We start from the raw sequence: 20,183 nt of genomic DNA on the forward strand, positions 1-20,183 counted from the left end.
GCACAGGACTCTACTCAGAAGGAAGAATACAACGGGAAGTCCTGGGCAACTAGAAAGCAGCATGGAGAACACTGAGGTGCTCCCCTAACTATTGGAACTCTATACATAAAGTTTTGCCAACCTTCTCCCCACTAACTATAAAAGAAAAATATTTCACTTTTGCCTAGGTATGGACCTGATCTTACAATCTTATATATCCTATATTCTGGAAGATGATACATGAAGTACAAGTAGAAAAAGCTTATTTTGTATGAGAAGTGGGAAATTTTATAGTTTTTTAGAAATGCTATTCTTAGCTCCCTATGTTGAATAATGAAATAATAAGCAGAAGAAACGGGAGATAGAACCAGTAATCATAATTTTTTAGGACTATATATGCTTGCTAATATATGAACAGCTTAATGTGTCAAATATCACTGTCCCAATTCCCTAAGACCAATACATCACAAAACAACAAATGTAGAAAAATAAATCCAGAGGATTCCTTCCAGAAGTGCAAAAACTTCTTATCTATGGATTTCTAATTTTTAATCTATGGATTAGAAATAATTTAACGTTGTAACAAAGATATACAATAAAATTTCATGTACGGGGGTGGCCAGGTAGCACAACGAGTGAGAGCACCGGCTCCAGTGTCGGGATGACCTTGGGATCAAATCCGGGCTCAGATACTTAGCACCACACCTAGAAATAACTGGCCGTGTAATCTTGAGCAAGTTACTTAACCCTGATGGCTTTAAAAAAAAAATTTCATGTACAAAACTACTGATTTTAATCTAGCTATGAGATTACTAATGTGTTTTAAGCTTCAGTAATGTGTCACTAAAATGGTGATACATCTATGGTATATACTATATAGTATAATCTAATAGGGTCTCTTTATTCTAGGAGTTCTTGAGAGTCCATAAACTTACTGGAGTTTTTCAAATAATATAACTGGGGTTTTTTGTAATTATTCAATGCATTTGAAAACATTCTGTGAAGGAGTCCATAGGCTTCTCCAGGCTTCCAAAAGGGTCCATAACACACAAAAAAGGTTAAGAACCTCTATATTCTCTTTCAATGATCTCATTGTCTCTCTCCCATTAGGCTCTGCCCCTGTTGCCTCTCCATCTGATTAGCTGATTCCTCTCAGAGCCTCCAATTTAAGCATACCCAGGTTATCCATATCTTCATTCCTCTCCAAGCCATACTCTTGACTCTCCAAAGGATTTTTTCTAAGATGCCAACAAACCTCTTCACCCTGAAGGTTACTCCACCCCTAGAGACTACTTCTTACATTGGAAATACCCTCCATTCTATGGCCTCTCCTCTAATTGGGTATTTCCTCTCAGAACCTCTAATTTAAGGATAATACCCAAATCAACTATGTCTTCATTCCCCTCCAGACTATACTCTTGACTCCCTAGACTTTCTCTACCATCCCCGACATCAGGTACCTTCATCTCCTGTCAACCTCCATTTTCAGCTTCCTTTCATGTGTTGTCATTCCCTATTTGCATGTAAGCTCCTTGGGGGTGAGGATTGTCTTTTTCCTTGTATTTTCATTTCCAGTGCTTAACTTAGCACAGAGCCTCACACATACTTGTTGACTTAATTTGACTTCAATTATCTCTACAAAGATGACTTCCAAATCTACATGTATTACAGTCACTCAGATTTCACAACCTCAGAGTCATCCCTGATGACATCTTTTCCCAAAAAAAATTTCTCTCATATCCATCTAGTTCTTTCCACTCACATGGTTACTTACCATTCTCCTGAAATAATCTCCTAGTCTCCTTATTTCCAGTCTTCCCTCTCCCAGATCCATTTTCCATACAACTGCCAAAATAACTTGAGTACAAAATCTGACTATGATTGCTCCCCAACTCAAAAATCTTCAGTAGCTTCTTACTGCCACTCCCTTCTCTGCCTAGCACATAAATGCTTGTTGAACTGAACTGAGATTTCTAAACTTATTTCACATAATTCTCCTCTATTTGCATTGTATTCCAGCTAAATTAAACTATTTGCTATTTTCAAACACAGGATTCCTTCACCAATCTATCCACAAACATTCCATGTATTACAAACTATTCAAAGTCCTGGAGATACAAAAACAAAAGGAACCAATCCTTGCCTTCAAGGAGCTACCATTCTAATGGGAAAGACAATATATACATATAAGGATATGTTAAAAAATAAATATAGGCAGAGACAAGATGGCAGAGTAAAGGGAGCAACTCATCCAAACTTTCTCAACATTCCCTTCCAAGTTAAAAATAACGTGTCAAATCAATTTTGGGAGAGGCAAAGCCAACAAAAGGTTAAAGTGAGATATTTTTCCAATCCAAGACAACTTAGGATGCTCAGAAAAGAGGTCTGGGTGGGGGTCAGGCTAAAGCACATGCAGTGACAATACCAGTGGTGGACCTTGAACGTGGCTGGGGCAGTAGATGCAGCTTCACTTCTCAGTTCAGTAATAGTAAGGAGATGAGACAGTTGGTCAGAAAGAGATTACAGAGGATCCTGAATTGACACAGAGAGCAAGACAGGGAGTTATTTGGCAGCTCCACTGTCCATATGCAGTTTGGGGTCACAGTTCTAGAGCATAAAGGAACATTTGTGGTAATTCACAAGAGGGCAGAGGTACTGGTCACAGTCCAGGGTAGAGAGGAGCACTAATAGTTGTGGCTACATGGAAGTAAGGGCTCTTCCTGAATAAAAGCCAGAACACAGACCAGAAGACCAGTGATTGTACCCCTCCCAGAATACCACCTTCAAAGCAGCAAAAACGCTGACTTCCAGAATTAGCTCTAAAAGAGCAGCGCAAAAAACCCTGAAGCAAGAAACAGTGCCTCCCAACTTTAGCATAAAGTTCAAAGTCAAGAAATAGGCTGGAAAATGAGCAAACAAACAAAAAAGAAGCTGACCATAAACTACTGTAGGGGAAGGAAAAATCTAAGACACAAACTCAGAAGATGACAATAATGTGAAAAAAGCTATAAGCAAAGCCTAAAAAAAAATGTAAATCAAACACAAATTCAACATGAATTCCTGGAAGAGTTTAAAAAAGAGAAAACAGTAGTATAGGAAAATTTGAGAAAAGAAATGAAAGTGATGCAAGAAAATTATGAAAAGAGAATTAACAGACTGGTAAAAGAGGCACAAAAAATACTGAAGAAACTAACACCTTAAAAAACTGAATTGGCCTAATGGTAAGAGGCACAAAAAGGCACTGAATAAAAGAATTCCAAAAAGCAAAACTGGCTATACAGGAAAAGACGTACAAAAGCTCACCGAAGAAAATAATTCCTTAAAAATTAGAACTGGGCAAGAAGAAGTTAATGACTTCATGAGACAGTAAGAAACAATAAAACAAAGTCAAAAGAATGAAAAAAAATAGAAGAAAATGTGAAATATCTCATCAGAAAAACAACTGATGTGGGAAACAGATTGAGGAAAGATCACTTAAGAAGTATAGAACTACCTAAAAATCATAATCAAAAAGAGGGGGGGCATATATCTTATTTCAAGAGATTATAAAGGAAAACTGCCCCCAATATCTTAGATCCAGAGAGTAAAACCGAAATTGGAAAAATCTACCAAACACCTGCTGAAAGAGATTTCAAAATGAAAACTCTGAGGATTAATAGTAGAGCCAAACTCCAGAGCCACCACACCAGGTCAGAGAGAAAATGCTTCAAGCAGCCAGAAAGAAATCATTCAAATATCATGGAGCTACAGTCAAGATCACATAAGATTTAGCAATTTCCACATTAAAGGAGCAGGGGGCTTGGAATATGATATTCTGGAAGGCAAAGAAACTAGGATTCCAATCAAAAATAACCTACCCAGCAAAACAGTATAATCTTTCAGGGGAAAAAATAGATATTTAATGAAATGGAGGACTTTCAAGCATTTCTGATGAAAAGATCAGAACTAGATAGAAAACTGACATTAAAACACAAGAATCAAGAGAAGCATAATGAAGTAAACAAGAAAGATAAATCATAAGGGACTTAATAAGATTAAACTATTGACATACCTTTATGGGAAGATGATACATGTAACTCCTAAGAACTTTATCATTATTAGGGTAGTTAGAAGGAGTCTACATAGAGGGCGTGGGTATGAGTGAATTATGTTGGGATGATCTCAAAAAACAAATGAAGGGGTGAGAAAGAAGGATGTTTGGGAAAAGGGAGAAGGAAGAACAAGAATGGGGAAAATTATCTCACATAAAAGAGATATACAAAGAAGAGCTTTTACAATGGAGGGGAAAATAGGGTGGGGGAGTTAGGCAGGAAATTCTTGAACCTCACTCTCACTGGAATTTGTTCAAGGAGGGAAGAATATTCATACATAAGAAAAATCTATCTTACCCAACAGGGAAGGAGTAGGGGAAAGGGATAAGGGAAATGGTCAGAGGTAGGGGGTAGTAGATGATAAAAGAGAGGGCAAATTAAGGGAGGCAATGGTCAGAAGCAAAAGAGATGTCTGAAGAGGGTCAGGGTAAAAAGAGAGAGAGAAAGATAAACAGAAAAAAACAGGATGGCAAGAAATATACAGTAATCATAACTGTAAATGGGATGAACTCACTCATAAAATGGAGGCAGAAAGGAGAATGGATTAGAAGTCATAATCTAACAATTTGTTGTTTACAAGAAACACATTTGAAACAGAAAGACACAGGAGTTAAAATAAGGGGCAGGAGCAGAATCTATTATGCTTCATCTAATGTAAAAGAGGTAGGGGTAGGAATCATGATCTGAGAAAAAAACAAAAGCAAAAATCAACCTAATTAAAAGAAATAATAAAGGAAACTACATTTTGCTTAAAAGTACCACACATAGGCAGCTAGGTGGCATAATGAATAGAGCACCAGCCCTGGAGTCAGGAGGATTTGAGCTCAAATTCAGCCTCAGGCACTTAACACTTACTAGCTATGTGACCTTGGGCAAGTCACTTAACCCCAATTGTCCTGCCTTCCCCCCACCAAAAAGACAAAAAAAAAAAGTACCATAGACAATGAAGTAATATCAAAAAATTTTATAGCAAGTTTCTCTGATAAAGACCTCATTTCTCAAATATATAGGGAACTGAGTCAAAAATAAGAGCCATTCTTCAAATGATAGTCAAAGGATATAACAGGCAGTTTTCAGAAAAAGAAATCAAAGCTCTCTATAGTCATGAAAAATTGCTCTAAATCACTACTGATTAGAGAAATGCAAATTGAAACAACTCTGAGGTACCAGCTCACACCTATCAGAGTGGCTAACATGATAGAAAGAGAACGACAAATGCTGTAGAGGATGTGGGAAAACTGGGACACTGATGCACTGCTGGTGGAACTGTGAACTGGTCCAACCATTTGGAACTATGTCCCAAGGCCTATAAAACTGTCTATACCCTTTGCCTCAGCAATATCACTGCTAGGTCTGTATCCCAAAGAGACCAAAGAAAAAGGGAAAAAGATCTATATGTACAAATGTATTTATAGTAACTCTTTTTTGTGGTGGCAAAGAACTAGAAATTGAAGAGATGCCCCTCTTAGGGAATGGCTGAACAAACTGTGGTATATGAGTATATGGAATATTATTCTGCTATAAGAAATGATTAGGGAGATGGTTTTGGGAAGACTTGTATGAACTGATACAGAAAGAAGTAAGCAGAACCAGGAGAACACTGCACATAGCAATATTATAACAACGATCAATTGTGAAAGACTTAGTTACTCTGATCAATACAATGATCTAAGAAAATTCCAAATGACTCCTGATGAAAAATGCTATCTGTATACAGAGGGAGAACTCATGAACTCCTGAGCGCAAACTGAAGGATAACATTTTTCTTTGACATGGTTAATAAGGAAAATGTTTTTCACAAGTTCACATATATAATTTATATCATATTGCTTGCCTTCTCAATGAGTTGGGGGAGGGAAGGACTAGAGGAAGGGAGATAATCTGGAACTCAAAATTTTTTTAACTGTTAAAAATAAATAATTTTTGAAATAAACAACTGCAAGGGTATTTGGAGAATGATATATAATAAACCTGGAAAAGTAGTCTTGTGCCAGGTTGCAATGGGCATTAAATATAAAACAAGAGATATATAGATGTGATCCTTTGTATAGGCTTTTCCTCTATGCATTTGTCCTAAAATAAGCATTTCCTGATTCCCATAATAATTAGTGCAATTCTTGTATTTTCTTCTTTGCTTGTGTTTGTATGCCAGAATAGAACATAAGTTCCTAGAGGGCAGAGACTGTTTTCTGTTTTTTCCTTTGCTTCCCTATACTACCGGCAAACAGGAGGCACTTAAGTGTTTGTTGAGCTAAAACTGAATTCATTAAAGGATTTTCAAACATAGTATTATTTTAACTATTAAAAATAAATAATTTTAAAAAGAAATAAATGCAAAGGTATTTGGAGGATGACATATAATAAACCTGGAAAAGTAGTCTTGTGCCAGGTTGTGATGGGCATTAAATATAAAATAGAGGAATTTTGGGGTGGGTAGGTGGTGCAGTGAATAGAGCACTGGCCTGGAGTCGGGAGGACCTGAGTTCAAATCTGGCCTCACACACTTAACACTTACTAGCCATGTGACCTTGGTCAAGTCACAACCCCAATTTCCCTGCCTTCCCCCCTCCAAAAAAAGCAAAAAAAGCCCCAAACAAACAAAAAAACAGAGAAATTTTATATGTGACCCTAAAACTGATGTAGAGTACTAGTGAAATTTATTGAGCTGGGGAGGTATATGGCAAGATGTACACTTTAGGAAAATTACTTTGGCAGCTATACATAGGATAAATTGGATAAAATAGTGATATTTTGCCACAGAAGAGAGTCTCTCTCTTATGGTTTGCAAAATGAAAACTGAAATACTATTTTATTGCCCTAAACTTCGAAGAAAGTTGTTTTTAAATACCATCACGGTCTGCCATGCTGTCAAAGAAGAGCCAGGCAGAGTCATCTCGCCCATATTTTACAAAAGCAACATAATGGCTTGTTTCAATGCAGAGAACAGCAAACAATTCCATCTTCTGACAAGGTATACAGCCATGTCTCCAGTCCCAGTCAGGTAAGTCTTTGGGAAGTGACACTGGGTTGTATTTATGATTCAACCTCTTCGGATGAAGATGAACCTAAAGTGAATCATTTAAGAGAAATGAGTGAACAACCTTTCTTTTTACTGTAAGTTAATAAATGCTTGCATATTGTTCATTATGAAGCCCATTTACCATAACGCTAAATTCAGAGTTTTCACCAATGTATTTCATTAATCCTTATTTTTCAGTAGCAGTTTTAAGTATTTCATAAAAGTTTAATGACAGAGTACCTGAGGAAAATAATCCTTCTTATAATAAAAACAAAATAAATTTTAAAATAAATATTAATTTTAAAAATTTACACTTTGAAATATAGTTGTTAAAACCTAAACTCTCCTTTTACTTAGAATATTTTTCCTCAGTCCACAGGGAAATAAAATACAAAACATCATCATAATAGTTAATTATATTACTTACTATATTAACAAATATTAACAAACATCAACTAAAGTCACACTCACTTGTGTGTTGCAGGTTTTACAAAATTGCTTGATTTTTCCAGCAGAAATGTCAGAATCATCATAGCATTCTCTGCATTCATACATGGCAAGTCCTCCACATATTCGGCACTGTCTGGGAGCTACATTTTGGTAACAAATGAATGCATCCCTCCATTAGAAAGCAAAAATGTCATATTTTCAAAGAGACAGTGTTTATGCTATCCCTAAGAACTTAACTCTCCCACTCCCATGAACTTAATTTAGATTTTCTTAAATTTAAGGTATCTTTAATCACAAGATCAGAGAAAAATCACTTGCAAAAAAAAAAATTTTGACATTAATACTTACTATCTTCAAGTAAATCTGTTATATTTAACTCCAGTGAAGGAAAAATTTTTTTGAAGAGTTTGAAGTCTTTTCCAAATCGAGGCATCTGAATAATCAGACATGATGGTGCCTTAAAAATAAATACATATATATTAAGGTCAAAGTCTCAAAAAGAATTATCCCTACAAAACTGTAAACATTCCTACTGTGATTTAGGGTATAATGAAGATGGACTATAAATAAACATTTAACCAAAATATTTTCAATGTATTTTATGGTGATGTCCTGATTTAAATTGTGGAAGCAGCTTCAATGTAAACCTAAGTTTAATCACATGTTGATATCATATTGTTCACAATGTTGTGTGCCAAATAAAAATGACAACTGGTAATGGTGATGGTCCACTGCAGCTGGGTTCATAAAATAGAGGACTCTTTTTGCAATATGGCACAACACAGCCATTCATTTCTTTATTTAGATAAATAAAAACATTCATCAATGTTAAACATTCTTTCAAAAATACAATAAAAATTCTACTAATAGAAAGTAATCAAAAGTAAAACTTATTAAAGTTTTTTGCTTTCACTTGAAGGAAGGAGAAAAAGCAAAAATCCTCCTTTGACATCTCTGAGTGGAAAAAATTTCTGCTTGGACAAAATACTAAGTATTTTAGCCATAAAGCCATAATGGTTCTGTTATACAGGATATAAAATACACCTTTTGTTTTAATTACCTAGTTATTTTATTAACATAAATTAGTTTAATGTTTCTCTTTAAGACGAGTAATGTTTTTCATTTGTACCAGCAGATATGACACTTAACTGTTCTGCATGATTTTTAAAATTTCAAACTCTGTTCCTCTGCTTAACATATATAAAGGAAGATACTGACTTTACTATAGGACCAAGAAGCCATAAGCATTAATATAATTTCATATATTAATAAAATTCAGTAAAGACTTGTCACTAACCTCTGCAAATTTTAGGTTACTATTGATGAAAGACCATTCTAGAAGCTGCTGAATTGTAGGAACACCAACTTTTTCATTTTTTTCCATAAAAATCTGATAGAAATAACAATCTTGTACCTTTTGTCCCGCAGATCTAAAGGATAAACAACATCTGTTCTTAAAACAAATAAAGACTAAAGTAATATTGAAATGTTAAGTCACAATGTGAGGATGTTAGGAAAAAAATAACTGAGAAACAGAAACACTATACACTTTCTTAGTCTTAAGTGCTCTCTCCAGAGAGCCAGAACAACTTTATAAAGAAAAAGGGGGAAAATATGAACCAAACATATGGTTAGCTACCTTTTAAATATTAGAAGTTAAAATATTTTAAGTTAAAAGTTGGTTGTGTGGGTGGGTGACTAGGAAGGAAATAAAGGAATCATGTTAGAGGCAAAAGGCATTAATGATCATAAGCAGAATGCAAAACTGAGTAGTTGAATATTTAGTAGGAAGCAGTAAATGATGCCCCCTCCTGGATCAGTGACTTTTTGCGGTGGGGGGACTTGTATAGCTCAGTGAAAACTATGCAGTATTACTCAAGACAGACAGGTCATAGTGGAGACTTCTCACAAAAGGTAATACACTGGAGAAGGAAATGGCAAACCACTCTTAGTATCTTTGCCAAGAAAACTCCATGGATTAAGATGTTAAAAGATGAGCCCCTCAGGTCAGAAGATGTCCAGAGGACAAAAGGGTCTGGTGTACCATGGTCCACGGGGTTATAAACAGTGAGACATCACTGAATGACTGAACAACAGCAAAAGTAAATGACACATGACTGGAAAAGAAAAGGAATTGCTAAGCTATAGACTCTCAAGATCTATGAGCTGGATAGGGCCTTAGAGATAATTTGCTTAATCTCCTATTATAGAATTTCATGTGAGTTGCTATTGAAAAGGTCACACAAGGAATCAATATTAGTGCAAGGGCTAGAACTCAGGTCTCCTTCCACCCAGTCTAATGTTGTATTTTTTCCATCTGAGCATGCTGTTTCATTTCTTCAAATAGGATTGTCTACCATTAATATAATTACCATAACCAGACTTCTCTTCAAATGGAATCATTTTTAAGAACACTCAATTTTTGAGTCATGAGCTATGCTTCAAAAAGATTAATCTTAAAATCTGTTAATGAATTAACAGGACCTCTAATTTGTGTGTGTTGACTTTTAAAATATCTAAATTATTTACTATATTCATTCCTAGAATTTTTACATATATGTAAACATAGACATACATATATATACACAATAAAACATATATATATATACAATAAATCCTTGGAACCCAGGAATCAAGATTCCAGAACAAAACCAAATCTGGACATAGCAAATGAAATAGACAAACTGAGGAGAGGCAGAATGTTATAGTGGAAAGAGTACTGAGTTCAGAGCTCAAGTCCTGGCTCTGTCACTTATCTGTTTGCCGTATGGCCACAAGCAAAGCACTTCCCTCTCTGGTCTTGTGTCCTCATCTGTTTGAGGAAAATGGCCTTGATGCCCTCAGGTTCCAACTCTAGCACTATGTAATTCTGTGAAATCAAAACACCCTCTTTGATGAGGAAAAAGAGAGCCTTAGATCAAAAGCGTAGCACAGAACCATGATATAGTAGTAATGAAGGATTTCACTTCTCCATAATGCTTTCTTTCTGAAGCTAAAATCACAGCAGTTGATCATTTTTGGCTTGTCTTTAAGACAACTTTAGCCTTCAAATAGTAAAGGAAGCAATGATGGGGAATGATTAAAACAAATCTGATTCTTACTAATATAAAGGAACTGATTGCTAAAGTAAAAATGATGAGACCTATAGGGGGAAGTAATTATTCTATTTTAAAATGTGAGAAAAAGAAAAGCCATGGACAAGTTTGACATATACCATAGATTTTAAAAGAATGGATTTCAAAGGATTCAGAAAAAAGGAAAGGTAGGATCTCAAGTTTTATAATTTTATGGGGAAAGTCAGGCAAGTAACAACAGCAAACTCTGAGAAATAAATTCTGTAGACACAAAAATAACTCCAAGAGAGCTATCAAAAGAAACTAATGTGGATGCACAGGGAACTCAATGACCAATTTAGATTTTTAAAAATATACAGTCAGGAATAGTATTATATATGTATAATCTCTGCTATTGGGGGTGGCTAAGCCTAGTAGATCCACCTTTAAAATCAGGAGTTCTGAAATGCAGTAGGACTAAAGCTGGTCAGCTGTAGGCATTAAGTTGGCAGTAATATGGTGAAACCTCTCCTCCCCCTCAAGGAAGTGGTGGGCTATCAGCCACATAAGAAGTGGCGAATTGGCCCAGGTTGGGAAAGGATACAGTTCAATGTTTCAAATGGATTAACATTGGAATCAGATTCATGAGTTGTTGCTACACTTTCCAGAATAGATTGAGATAGGGAGACCCAGTCTTAAAAAAAATTTTAAAGACAATATGAAGATAAAAGTAAGGTCTAGAATAGTGGATGACTACACTTTGCTTGTATATTATCTGCTATATGAAGATTTGGATTTATTGTGGAAGCCTGATCTTTGGATAGAAAAGGTTTTGTAGTAGATGTGTTGTATAGTATATGTATATTTGTGTGTGTCTACATATAATATACAGATGTAAATATAGGCACAGATACAATGGAATAGTGGGTGGCAGAGTATATACAGACACGTAAAATGAATAATAGATGACATAGTACCATAACCAAAGCTTCAGAAACACTAAAAGCCAGAAGAAGCTAGGTGGCACAGTGGATAGAGCACTGGACTTGGAGTCAGGAAGACTCACCTTCCAGAGTTCAAATCTGGTCTCAAACACTTACTAGCTGTGTGACCCTGAGCAAGTCACTTAACCCTGGTTGCCTCAATTTCCTCATCTGTAAAATGAACTGGAGAAGGAAATGGCAAACCTCTCTAGTGTCTTTGTCAAAAAAACTTCAAATGAGGTCAGAAAGAGTGAGATGAATGAAAACAACTAAACAACAACAAAAAACTAGAATCAGTTTAGGATAAGAAAGTCTACTTTAAATTCTACTGAGGAGAAAGGAAGTATCAAAGAAGAAATAGGACTACTGGCATATCAGATGATGAAAATAGAAACAAAAAAATATCTTCCATTTTCCAAGCAAAATTATCTTTAGGCTAGAAAGTAATGATAAGAAGGAAAATTACAAGACAGCATCTATTTATCCTTGATAAGCTCAAGTCACCAGCCAAGATTAAACTAAATCCCTGGGGGAATTGAAAGAATTAGTTAACAACTGTCAAGAATGGAAAAGATTCTGTGGGATTGGAGAAAAGCAAATTTTGATCTGGATTCCAAAAAAGGAAGACAATGGGGACTAAACTATAGGCCAGTGGGCTTAATTTCAAGTCCTTGAAAAATTCTAGAACGTATTATCAAAGAAATGGTGAGTGAACATTTAATTCATTCAATAAGTTACTAAGCATGTACTATTTGCAAGGAGGCCCTATGCTAGGGATGAAAAAACAAAATGAAGAACAGACCCTGTCCTCAAGCAATTTATATTTTACAGGAATGACTTAGAGACAAGCAAGTGAAAAATAATATGAGAGAGAGAAGACACTGAGAAGTGGACAACCACAGCTGGTGAAAGGTCTTAAGCTCAGGCCTTTGAAGATCAGTATGAATAAGAAAATGATTCAGGATGTTTAACCTAGAGAAGACTTAGGAGGTAATGACAGCAGTCTTCAAATATCTGAAGGCCTGTGATAGGAAAACAAGATCATGTTTGTTCTGCCTGGTAGATCTAGGAATGAATGAAATTTACAGACTAACAAGTGAAGTCAATGCTAAATACGGTCTGTCCCTTGAAAAAGTTTAAAATGCTGATCATTCTGGTTTATTCTGGCACTGTTTATCAATGTCTACCTAGACAGATGCTAAGGAACCATTCTGTCTCCTAGACTTCAGAAAAAACACGACCCCTTCCATGGAGATTCACACAAAATAAGGGTAGGTTGATAGTTTTTGCATATGATAAAGCTAAAGAATATTTCTGATTGGAAAATCAGTCTCCAAAAATTTTTTATATTTATGATATATATAGATATTTATGATAACTATATATTTATATTTTTTCATATTTATGAAAAATATTTTTTCATATATATAACATATGAAAATTCTGATAGGGTTCCATCATCTTTTTGTACATTCACTGAAAGATCATGTAAGAACTAAGGAATGAGTATAACAAAGCTATTTTACTGCCAAATAACTGGAGTGCTCACTCTAAGGAAGCAGGCTTAGTATCTGAGAGTACTTTTTTATCATCTTCCTGCCTTCCACCCAAATATAAAGTCACTGACTCAACCTATGGGGTATTTAGAATATGAATTCTTATCAAAGAAATAACTTCATGAAAAAGTTAGTCCATCATATACTAATAGTCATATTACATTATTATGAGCATCATTAATTAATAGTAATAATGGCTAAATCTGTATAGTGTTTTACAATCTGCAAGGTGCTTTATCTGATTTTATCTCAGTAGATCTTATACAAGACTTCAAATTTCATTACAATATTAAAGATGCAAATGCTAATGCTGCTTGTAACTAGATTCTATGAAAACCAGAGACAAACTTGGGGGAAATCAAACTTAGTGATGAATCAGCATAAGCACATCTTTCAATGATGAAAAATGTATGGGATTTGCCTGAAAATACTCCGGAATAAACTCGTAAAGGATGAGAGAACGTTTCCTTCACACCACAAGAGAATTGTGGTTTTAAGCAAAAGAAGTAGCAGGCACAAATCATCAAGTAAAGCCACTGCTGCTGAAGTAGAAATCACAGATGATGTTTTCAACTATGTTGAAAAGTCAAAACATACAGCAACAGTAAAAGAAATGATGACCTTGTAGGAGAAAAAGAGAAGTGAAGCTGCTTCAGCCTTTGAAAAGACATAAAAAAAAAGGCAACCATCTTATACTGGTCAAGAGAAAGGTTATGAGTTATGTATACTTCACTCTGCTTTTATAAGAACAGAAAAATAACCAAAAAACAAAGTAACAATGGGGCTTTTGCAAAGGCAAGTTCCAAAGTCAGTGCTGGATTCCAGAGCTATTGAGTGCTAAGGCCTATATCATCTATGTATTCACTAGTAGTGATATACCAATAACTAATGCTGAAAATCATGGCACTGAGTATTTAACAAAAAGTTATGTTCAGTATACTCTGTTTAGAAAGTCAAAGAAATGTATATTTTAGAAAACTTTCCATTAAAATAGTTTTAAGAGTTCTGGCATTTGAGAAGTAAATCTTCAGATATCTGGAAAAGTAAATTATCATCATTCCCTGAAGGATTCAGATAGCCAAAGAACCAAATGTATCAAGTTCAATGATTTTACTCAAGGTGAAAAAAATGACTAAGTTATAGAATTGAAAACAATAGACCCAATTTAAGACTAAAAATTTAATTTAAAGTCAGTGATAGGTAGAAGGAAATAATGTTCTGAGAGAATATGATTACCTTATAATAAGAGTCTCCTAAAAGGTTCATTAACTTATTCTATGAAAATATTTGGTTTGCAATAACACTTGTTTCTCAGATTAAAGTATAAATTTAAATTATGACCATTTTCCAAACTAAGTTTATTTTTCTGGAGAAACTACTGACTAAGACGAATTTAAGTCATTGCTACCTAGCACATTACAAGCACTCAACAAATACAATAATAATGTTTAAGTCATTTCTACCGAAATTAAGAGCCTTAAAGGCAGTATCAACTTTTTTAAACTATCATGAAAGGATTTGAAATTTACCTTATCTTTAATAATGGTTCTACCCTCAAAATATGATGAAACAGGATGTTCAAGAACTCTTCAGGATCTAGGTAAAAATGAAAGTAACTTAAGCAGAAAAGATTTAACCAAAGAACTTTTGTCTACTTCTAAGTCATTTTAATTCCGAATTCAATTTCAAAATTAATGCTGTTCTAATTAGCAACAGAAATCTGTAATTTCTCTGGTTACCTAGGATTGCAAAAGGTTTAATACAAAGATTAAACCAGCACTGTCCTCCAATTTCACTATAATCATACTAATAGTGTAATAGTTATATTCACTTAATTACAATGTTATACTTGCAATTTTTATGGGGTATTTGGAATAAATGGATTAAGCCAATTTTTCCTACCATTTAAATATTAACTATAATTTAATTTTTTATCATTAGTACTAAAAGTCAGTTAAAGTATACTGATAAGGTCAAGGCCAGAAGTTTCTATCTCTATGATTAACAGAAAAACATGATTCCGTGACTCTTGGCCTAATCCCAGATAACAATTACTCTGTCAAAATAGGTACTGATATAAAAAAATATGGATGGTTCTGTGCAATTCATCACCATTACTTGAAAAACCTCAATTAAAAAAAAACATTTAGGCATTTTCTCCTAGAAAGCATTATTCTAGGTGATGAAACCATACAAAGATAAAAAACAAAATGGTCCTTTTCCAGAAAGAACTTACAATTCCACTTAGAACTGACATTATATTATGAATTGATTAACTACCAGGGTACAAAATTATACAAATTTTCAGATTTGGACACTATTATAGTAGTGGAAGAATATTGGAAGGTTCTATTTTTTTCTTTGTTACAAAGGGGGAAAGGAAGTAGGAGAGTATCTCCAGAAATGACTATGATATAAGAATAAAAGGTCTTTAAAAGAGTCAGCAGCATTATTATCACACAAATAAAATGTGCTGTCCTTGATATCTATTTATTATTTATTCAAACTAGTCAGTTTCTTAGAAGAAATTATCATTTATCACTACTTTTTTTTCTGAAAACAGAAAATATAATTTGCTAAAGGAAAAAAATCTGTATATATTTAAAGGTTCCTTTCACCCTATGATAAACTGAATTGCCAGTTGTACACACACATGCCTTTAAATAATTTAAAATATACTTAATATAATTCCACTTCAATCTATATTTACTACATATACCATCTATGAAGTCAATGTTACCTTTTTCCTCTGAAGTAAAACCTGATGCAGCCTCAACTTTCTCAAGTATTTTCCTCAATTTCATAATTTTTGTGGCACAAACATATCCATATCTACAACAGAAGAAAAAATAGCTGCTTAACAATTTATTAACAGCATTACAATTATACAACAATGCTGTTGGATATGGCAAATGGAAAGGGGAAAAGTCTTTATCTCTATTAAAAATTAACAGAGTTTTAAATATTGACATAATAGTCACTCTTACCTAGAATAAAGACATGGCAGGCTTAAATTTCTATTTATATATAACATATGATTATTCTAATATGTGATAATTACAGAATATCCATTTCTATTATTATATACATATACATATAATTTTTAAGTCAAAGCTTGCATTTTCCATCAGATTTGGTATTTTTATAACTATCTGGATAAAGGTTTACACTAAACTGTGAGGTGAAAGAATGGAAAGCAGTATCCCAATAGTAGCATAACTGTAAAAAGAAACTATGGAGGACACTTGGTGTGACAAAAAAAGAAGAGTGATAGAAATGCCCAGTAATCCTTAGGTGAAAAGAAATGTGAAAAACTTGAATGTCTTACAGTCGTCCCTCAACATTCACAGAGGTTAGGGACACAGGGCCCCATGAATGAGGAAAACCACCAATGACTCTGGGCTCCATCCCAAACTTTTATTTTTAATAAATTTGATAATATTTATCTAACACACAAAGCAAGTAAAACAACACACCGCTCCCATAAAAAAACTGCAGTCTCTACATAAGAGCTGGAAAACTATGCAGCTTCTTCACAGCTGCCAATATCACTACAGCAACTGCTTCACCAATTTCTTTCTCCATTGAAAACTGCCAGATGAATCTGGCTGGTAGGGTCACAAAGAGAAGGCATTCCCAAAGAGAAAGTGCAATCTGCAGTTCTTGAGTGAACTGAAACTTTTAATAAAATTTAACTGTATATAAAAAATTTATGTATGTATACTTATGGCAATAAATAATAAAACAGATTAATAATATATAGCATTTATGCATTTGGTGTTGAATCGTTTAAGTTATTTTGACTGTTCATGACCCCATCTGGGGTTTCTTGGCAAAGAGTTACCATTTTCCTTTTCCAGCTCATTTGACAGATGAGGAAACTGAGGCAAACAGGGTTAAGTGACTTTCCCAGGGTCACATAGATATGCAGTGTCTGAGGCCACATTTGAACTCAGGTTTTCCCAACTCCAGGCCCCGTGCTCTATCCACTATGTCATCTCACTGCCCATTTATGCAATGATGACTAACTAAATGCATTTTTTTTTTTAGTTTTCTTTACTTACATGTATCATCTGCAATTTTCCCTGAATCTCCAAAAATTCCCATTTAATTATTGAAGGCCAAACCACAAATAACCAAAACCTTAATGTGAAAACCACAAATGTTGAGGGATGACTGTACTAATAAACAGAATGAAAGTAATAACTTCAAATTCCAACACTGAGAAGTAAATGATAGATAGGTATTATGATGACTTGGTGGCCTGAGATTCATGACTAGAATACAGAAGTTAAAGAGAAATGTATTCAATATTAAGTATGGGTGTTGGAGGGAGGAGTACAATGAGGGTATTTCAAGAAAGTATATACTCCTATGGAAGTCTACAGACTAGAAAAAAATAAAGGATAACATGTGAAAAAGATCTAGTGAGAAATCAAGGAAATGCTAAGTCCCTATATATCTTCATACCACTGAGTAGTTAATAAAATATCTCATGACATCATTCCTTATAGTATGAAGAAAGAAGACTGGATATGTATTTAGGTTGATATGTAGTTGAAGAACAACTATATTCAAGAAGTACTGATTAATGGATCCGTCTTCCCACAGATGTCTCTAGTAGCTTGCTGAAGGACTCTATACGTGGCACTATTTCTAATGAAATTTCTGTCGATTTCTTAAATAAATATAAAAGGAATATTTATCTAATTTGCTTTGAAAAAATGACAGTGAAAATATTTATGTTGTAGATAAAAGAATTAAATTTAAAAAAAAACATAACAGGCTTGAATGAGCCTGTATTTTAGGTTCGATCAATTAAGTGTGCAAGTACAAAATGGAAAGAATGTGTGACATAAGAAAGAAGTTTATGGGAAACAAGGCCCGGGCTTCTAGTTGATGTAACTGATACTAACTCAATACAACCAACTCCACAACAAGAGCACTGGCCCCAGTGACAGGATGACCTGGGGATCGAATCCGGGCTCAGACACTTAGCAGCCACCCAGAAATACCTGGCTGTGAAACCTTGCACAAGTTACTTAACCCCAATTGCTCAGGGGCCACCAGGTGGCTCAGTGAGTAAGAACACCGGCCCCATTGTCAGGATAACCTGGGGATTGAATTTAGGCTCAGATACTTAGCACCACACCCAGAAATAACTGGCCGTTTAACCTTGAGCAAGTTACTTAACCCCAATTGCTTTAAAAAAAAAATACAACCAACTCCATTGTTAATAATCCCTCCAATAATCCACAATGCAACTCAACCTTGCCTGCTCAATCCATGCAACATTTGGTCATGTCCTCACATAAGTTTACCCAATGTACTGATGATCTTTCTCATATTGCCTTGTCTCTGACAATGCCAATGTAACACTGTGGCTATTCATCAGGAATTCCTCACTCTTGCCACATGACCAGTCCTATTTTTTCAAACATACATTTCATTGATAATTTTCTCTAAATTTTTTCTCCTGTCATAGTTCTTAGTTTATAATGTATATAATTCCTTGCTTATAAGGAATTACAGCAAGCTCATGCCCACAACATGCCTCTTCATTTCCCTTAGAGTGGATCTTCAACTTCATTTCTTTGGATACATGACACATAGCCATACAATATCACTAGAAGACTACTGTAGTAAAAAAAAAAAGATGGATCTTTAGATCAGGAAGACTCCTGTACACACTCTGTGTATATATGTATACATTATAGATACACATACATATATATACACACTTATGTATACACACAGATGAGTTTTATATGTTGTCTGTACAAAGAGAGGTGACAGAACTCAGAGTACAGATTGAAACATAATTTTTTTGGACATGGCCAATGCAAAAATTTTTTATGATTGGTTATACATGCTTGTAACGGGGGTTTTGTTTTTCCTGCTTTGTCAATTGGGGGAAAAGGGAATGGAAGGGACAGGATACAGATCTTTATTTGAAAAAAAATTTAAGAAAATTAAAACTTTTAAAAATGTTTTGTATATAAGTTCCAAGTCCTACTTTAGATATTCTCACATACGACCTATCTCCCCACTCATCAAAAACTTTTACTAGGTATCTCCTTTTACTTCTGCCAATATAAACAATTCCTGCAACCAAAGAAAAACATGTTTATATATCATGTACTAGGAAATATAAAAGTTTTTATAACTACAAAACTTTTCTATTATAATAAATATATTCCTTGCAAGAATGTTATTTTTAAAAACTCATTTGTTTCTAATATAAAAGTTAACAGTTAGCTACTATATACATAATATTTTCCCCACTATGGTCCTAATAATCCTTTATATAAAAGGTGTCCTTGGTGCAATTTTAAGTTTTCATAACTGCAGTAGAACTTTCTGGGACACTCTATCAGGGGTGGGGAAACTGCAGCCTCAAGGCCATATGTGGCCTTCAAGTGAAGCCCTTTGACTGAATCTAAACTTCATGAAACAAATCCTTTCATTAAGGGGTCAAGGCAATGTGAGAAAGATCTTCAGTACACTGGGAAAACTTAAGTGAGGACATGGACCAAATGTTCCATGGACTGAGCAGGCATGGTTGAGTTGCATTGTGGATTATTGGAGGGATTATTCACAATGGAGATGGATATACTGAGTTAGTATCAGTTAAATTTTACTTCTGGGGCAGCTAGGTGGTGCAGTGAGTAAATCGCTGGCCCCAGAGTCAGGAGGTCCTGAGTTCGGTTGCGGCCTCAGATACTTAACACCCACACAAAAAAACTAGCCGTGTAACCTTGGGCAAGTTACTCAACCTCAACTGCTCTCCAAAAAAAGGCAAAAATAAATAAATAAATGAATGAATGAATGAATGAATGAATGAATGAATAAATTTTATTTCTGACTCATTACATAGTCTATATAATTCAGTACAATAAATTTAAATGAAATTTGATTTTGATTTATCTACTTCATTTAGACACTATTCCTACTAATGTATATATATGATGATAAGGTGAGAATCCCAAGCATCTTGGTTTTCCTTAACACACCACAATCACTAAAGTTCAATTTATTCCATTAAGGTTATT

General features: G+C 34.5%; 1 protein-coding gene across 8 annotated transcripts in view; it reads right to left on the reverse strand.

Annotated features, from left to right (window-relative positions):
* The window catches only part of CYLD (CYLD lysine 63 deubiquitinase), a 76,033-nt gene that overhangs the window by 6,861 nt on the left and 48,989 nt on the right, over positions 1 to 20,183 (reverse strand). For all 8 annotated transcript variants that reach the window (XM_069082517.1, XM_069082514.1, XM_069082513.1 and 5 more), the window contains 6 exons: positions 15,872 to 15,963; positions 14,661 to 14,727; positions 8,837 to 8,969; positions 7,888 to 7,996; positions 7,561 to 7,679; positions 6,919 to 7,135 (listed from right to left, as the gene is read on the reverse strand). In XM_069082517.1, coding sequence (XP_068938618.1) covers positions 6,919 to 7,135; positions 7,561 to 7,679; positions 7,888 to 7,996; positions 8,837 to 8,969; positions 14,661 to 14,727; positions 15,872 to 15,963 — 737 coding nt within the window. The remainder of the gene's footprint in view (positions 1 to 6,918; positions 7,136 to 7,560; positions 7,680 to 7,887; positions 7,997 to 8,836; positions 8,970 to 14,660; positions 14,728 to 15,871; positions 15,964 to 20,183) is intronic.

Source organism: Petaurus breviceps, unplaced genomic scaffold, assembly GCF_028583685.1.
Source record: "Petaurus breviceps papuanus isolate PSGF00001 unplaced genomic scaffold, PetGlider_PUasm1.0 171, whole genome shotgun sequence".
In the NCBI taxonomy this organism is placed as follows: Eukaryota; Metazoa; Chordata; class Mammalia; order Diprotodontia; family Petauridae; genus Petaurus; species Petaurus breviceps.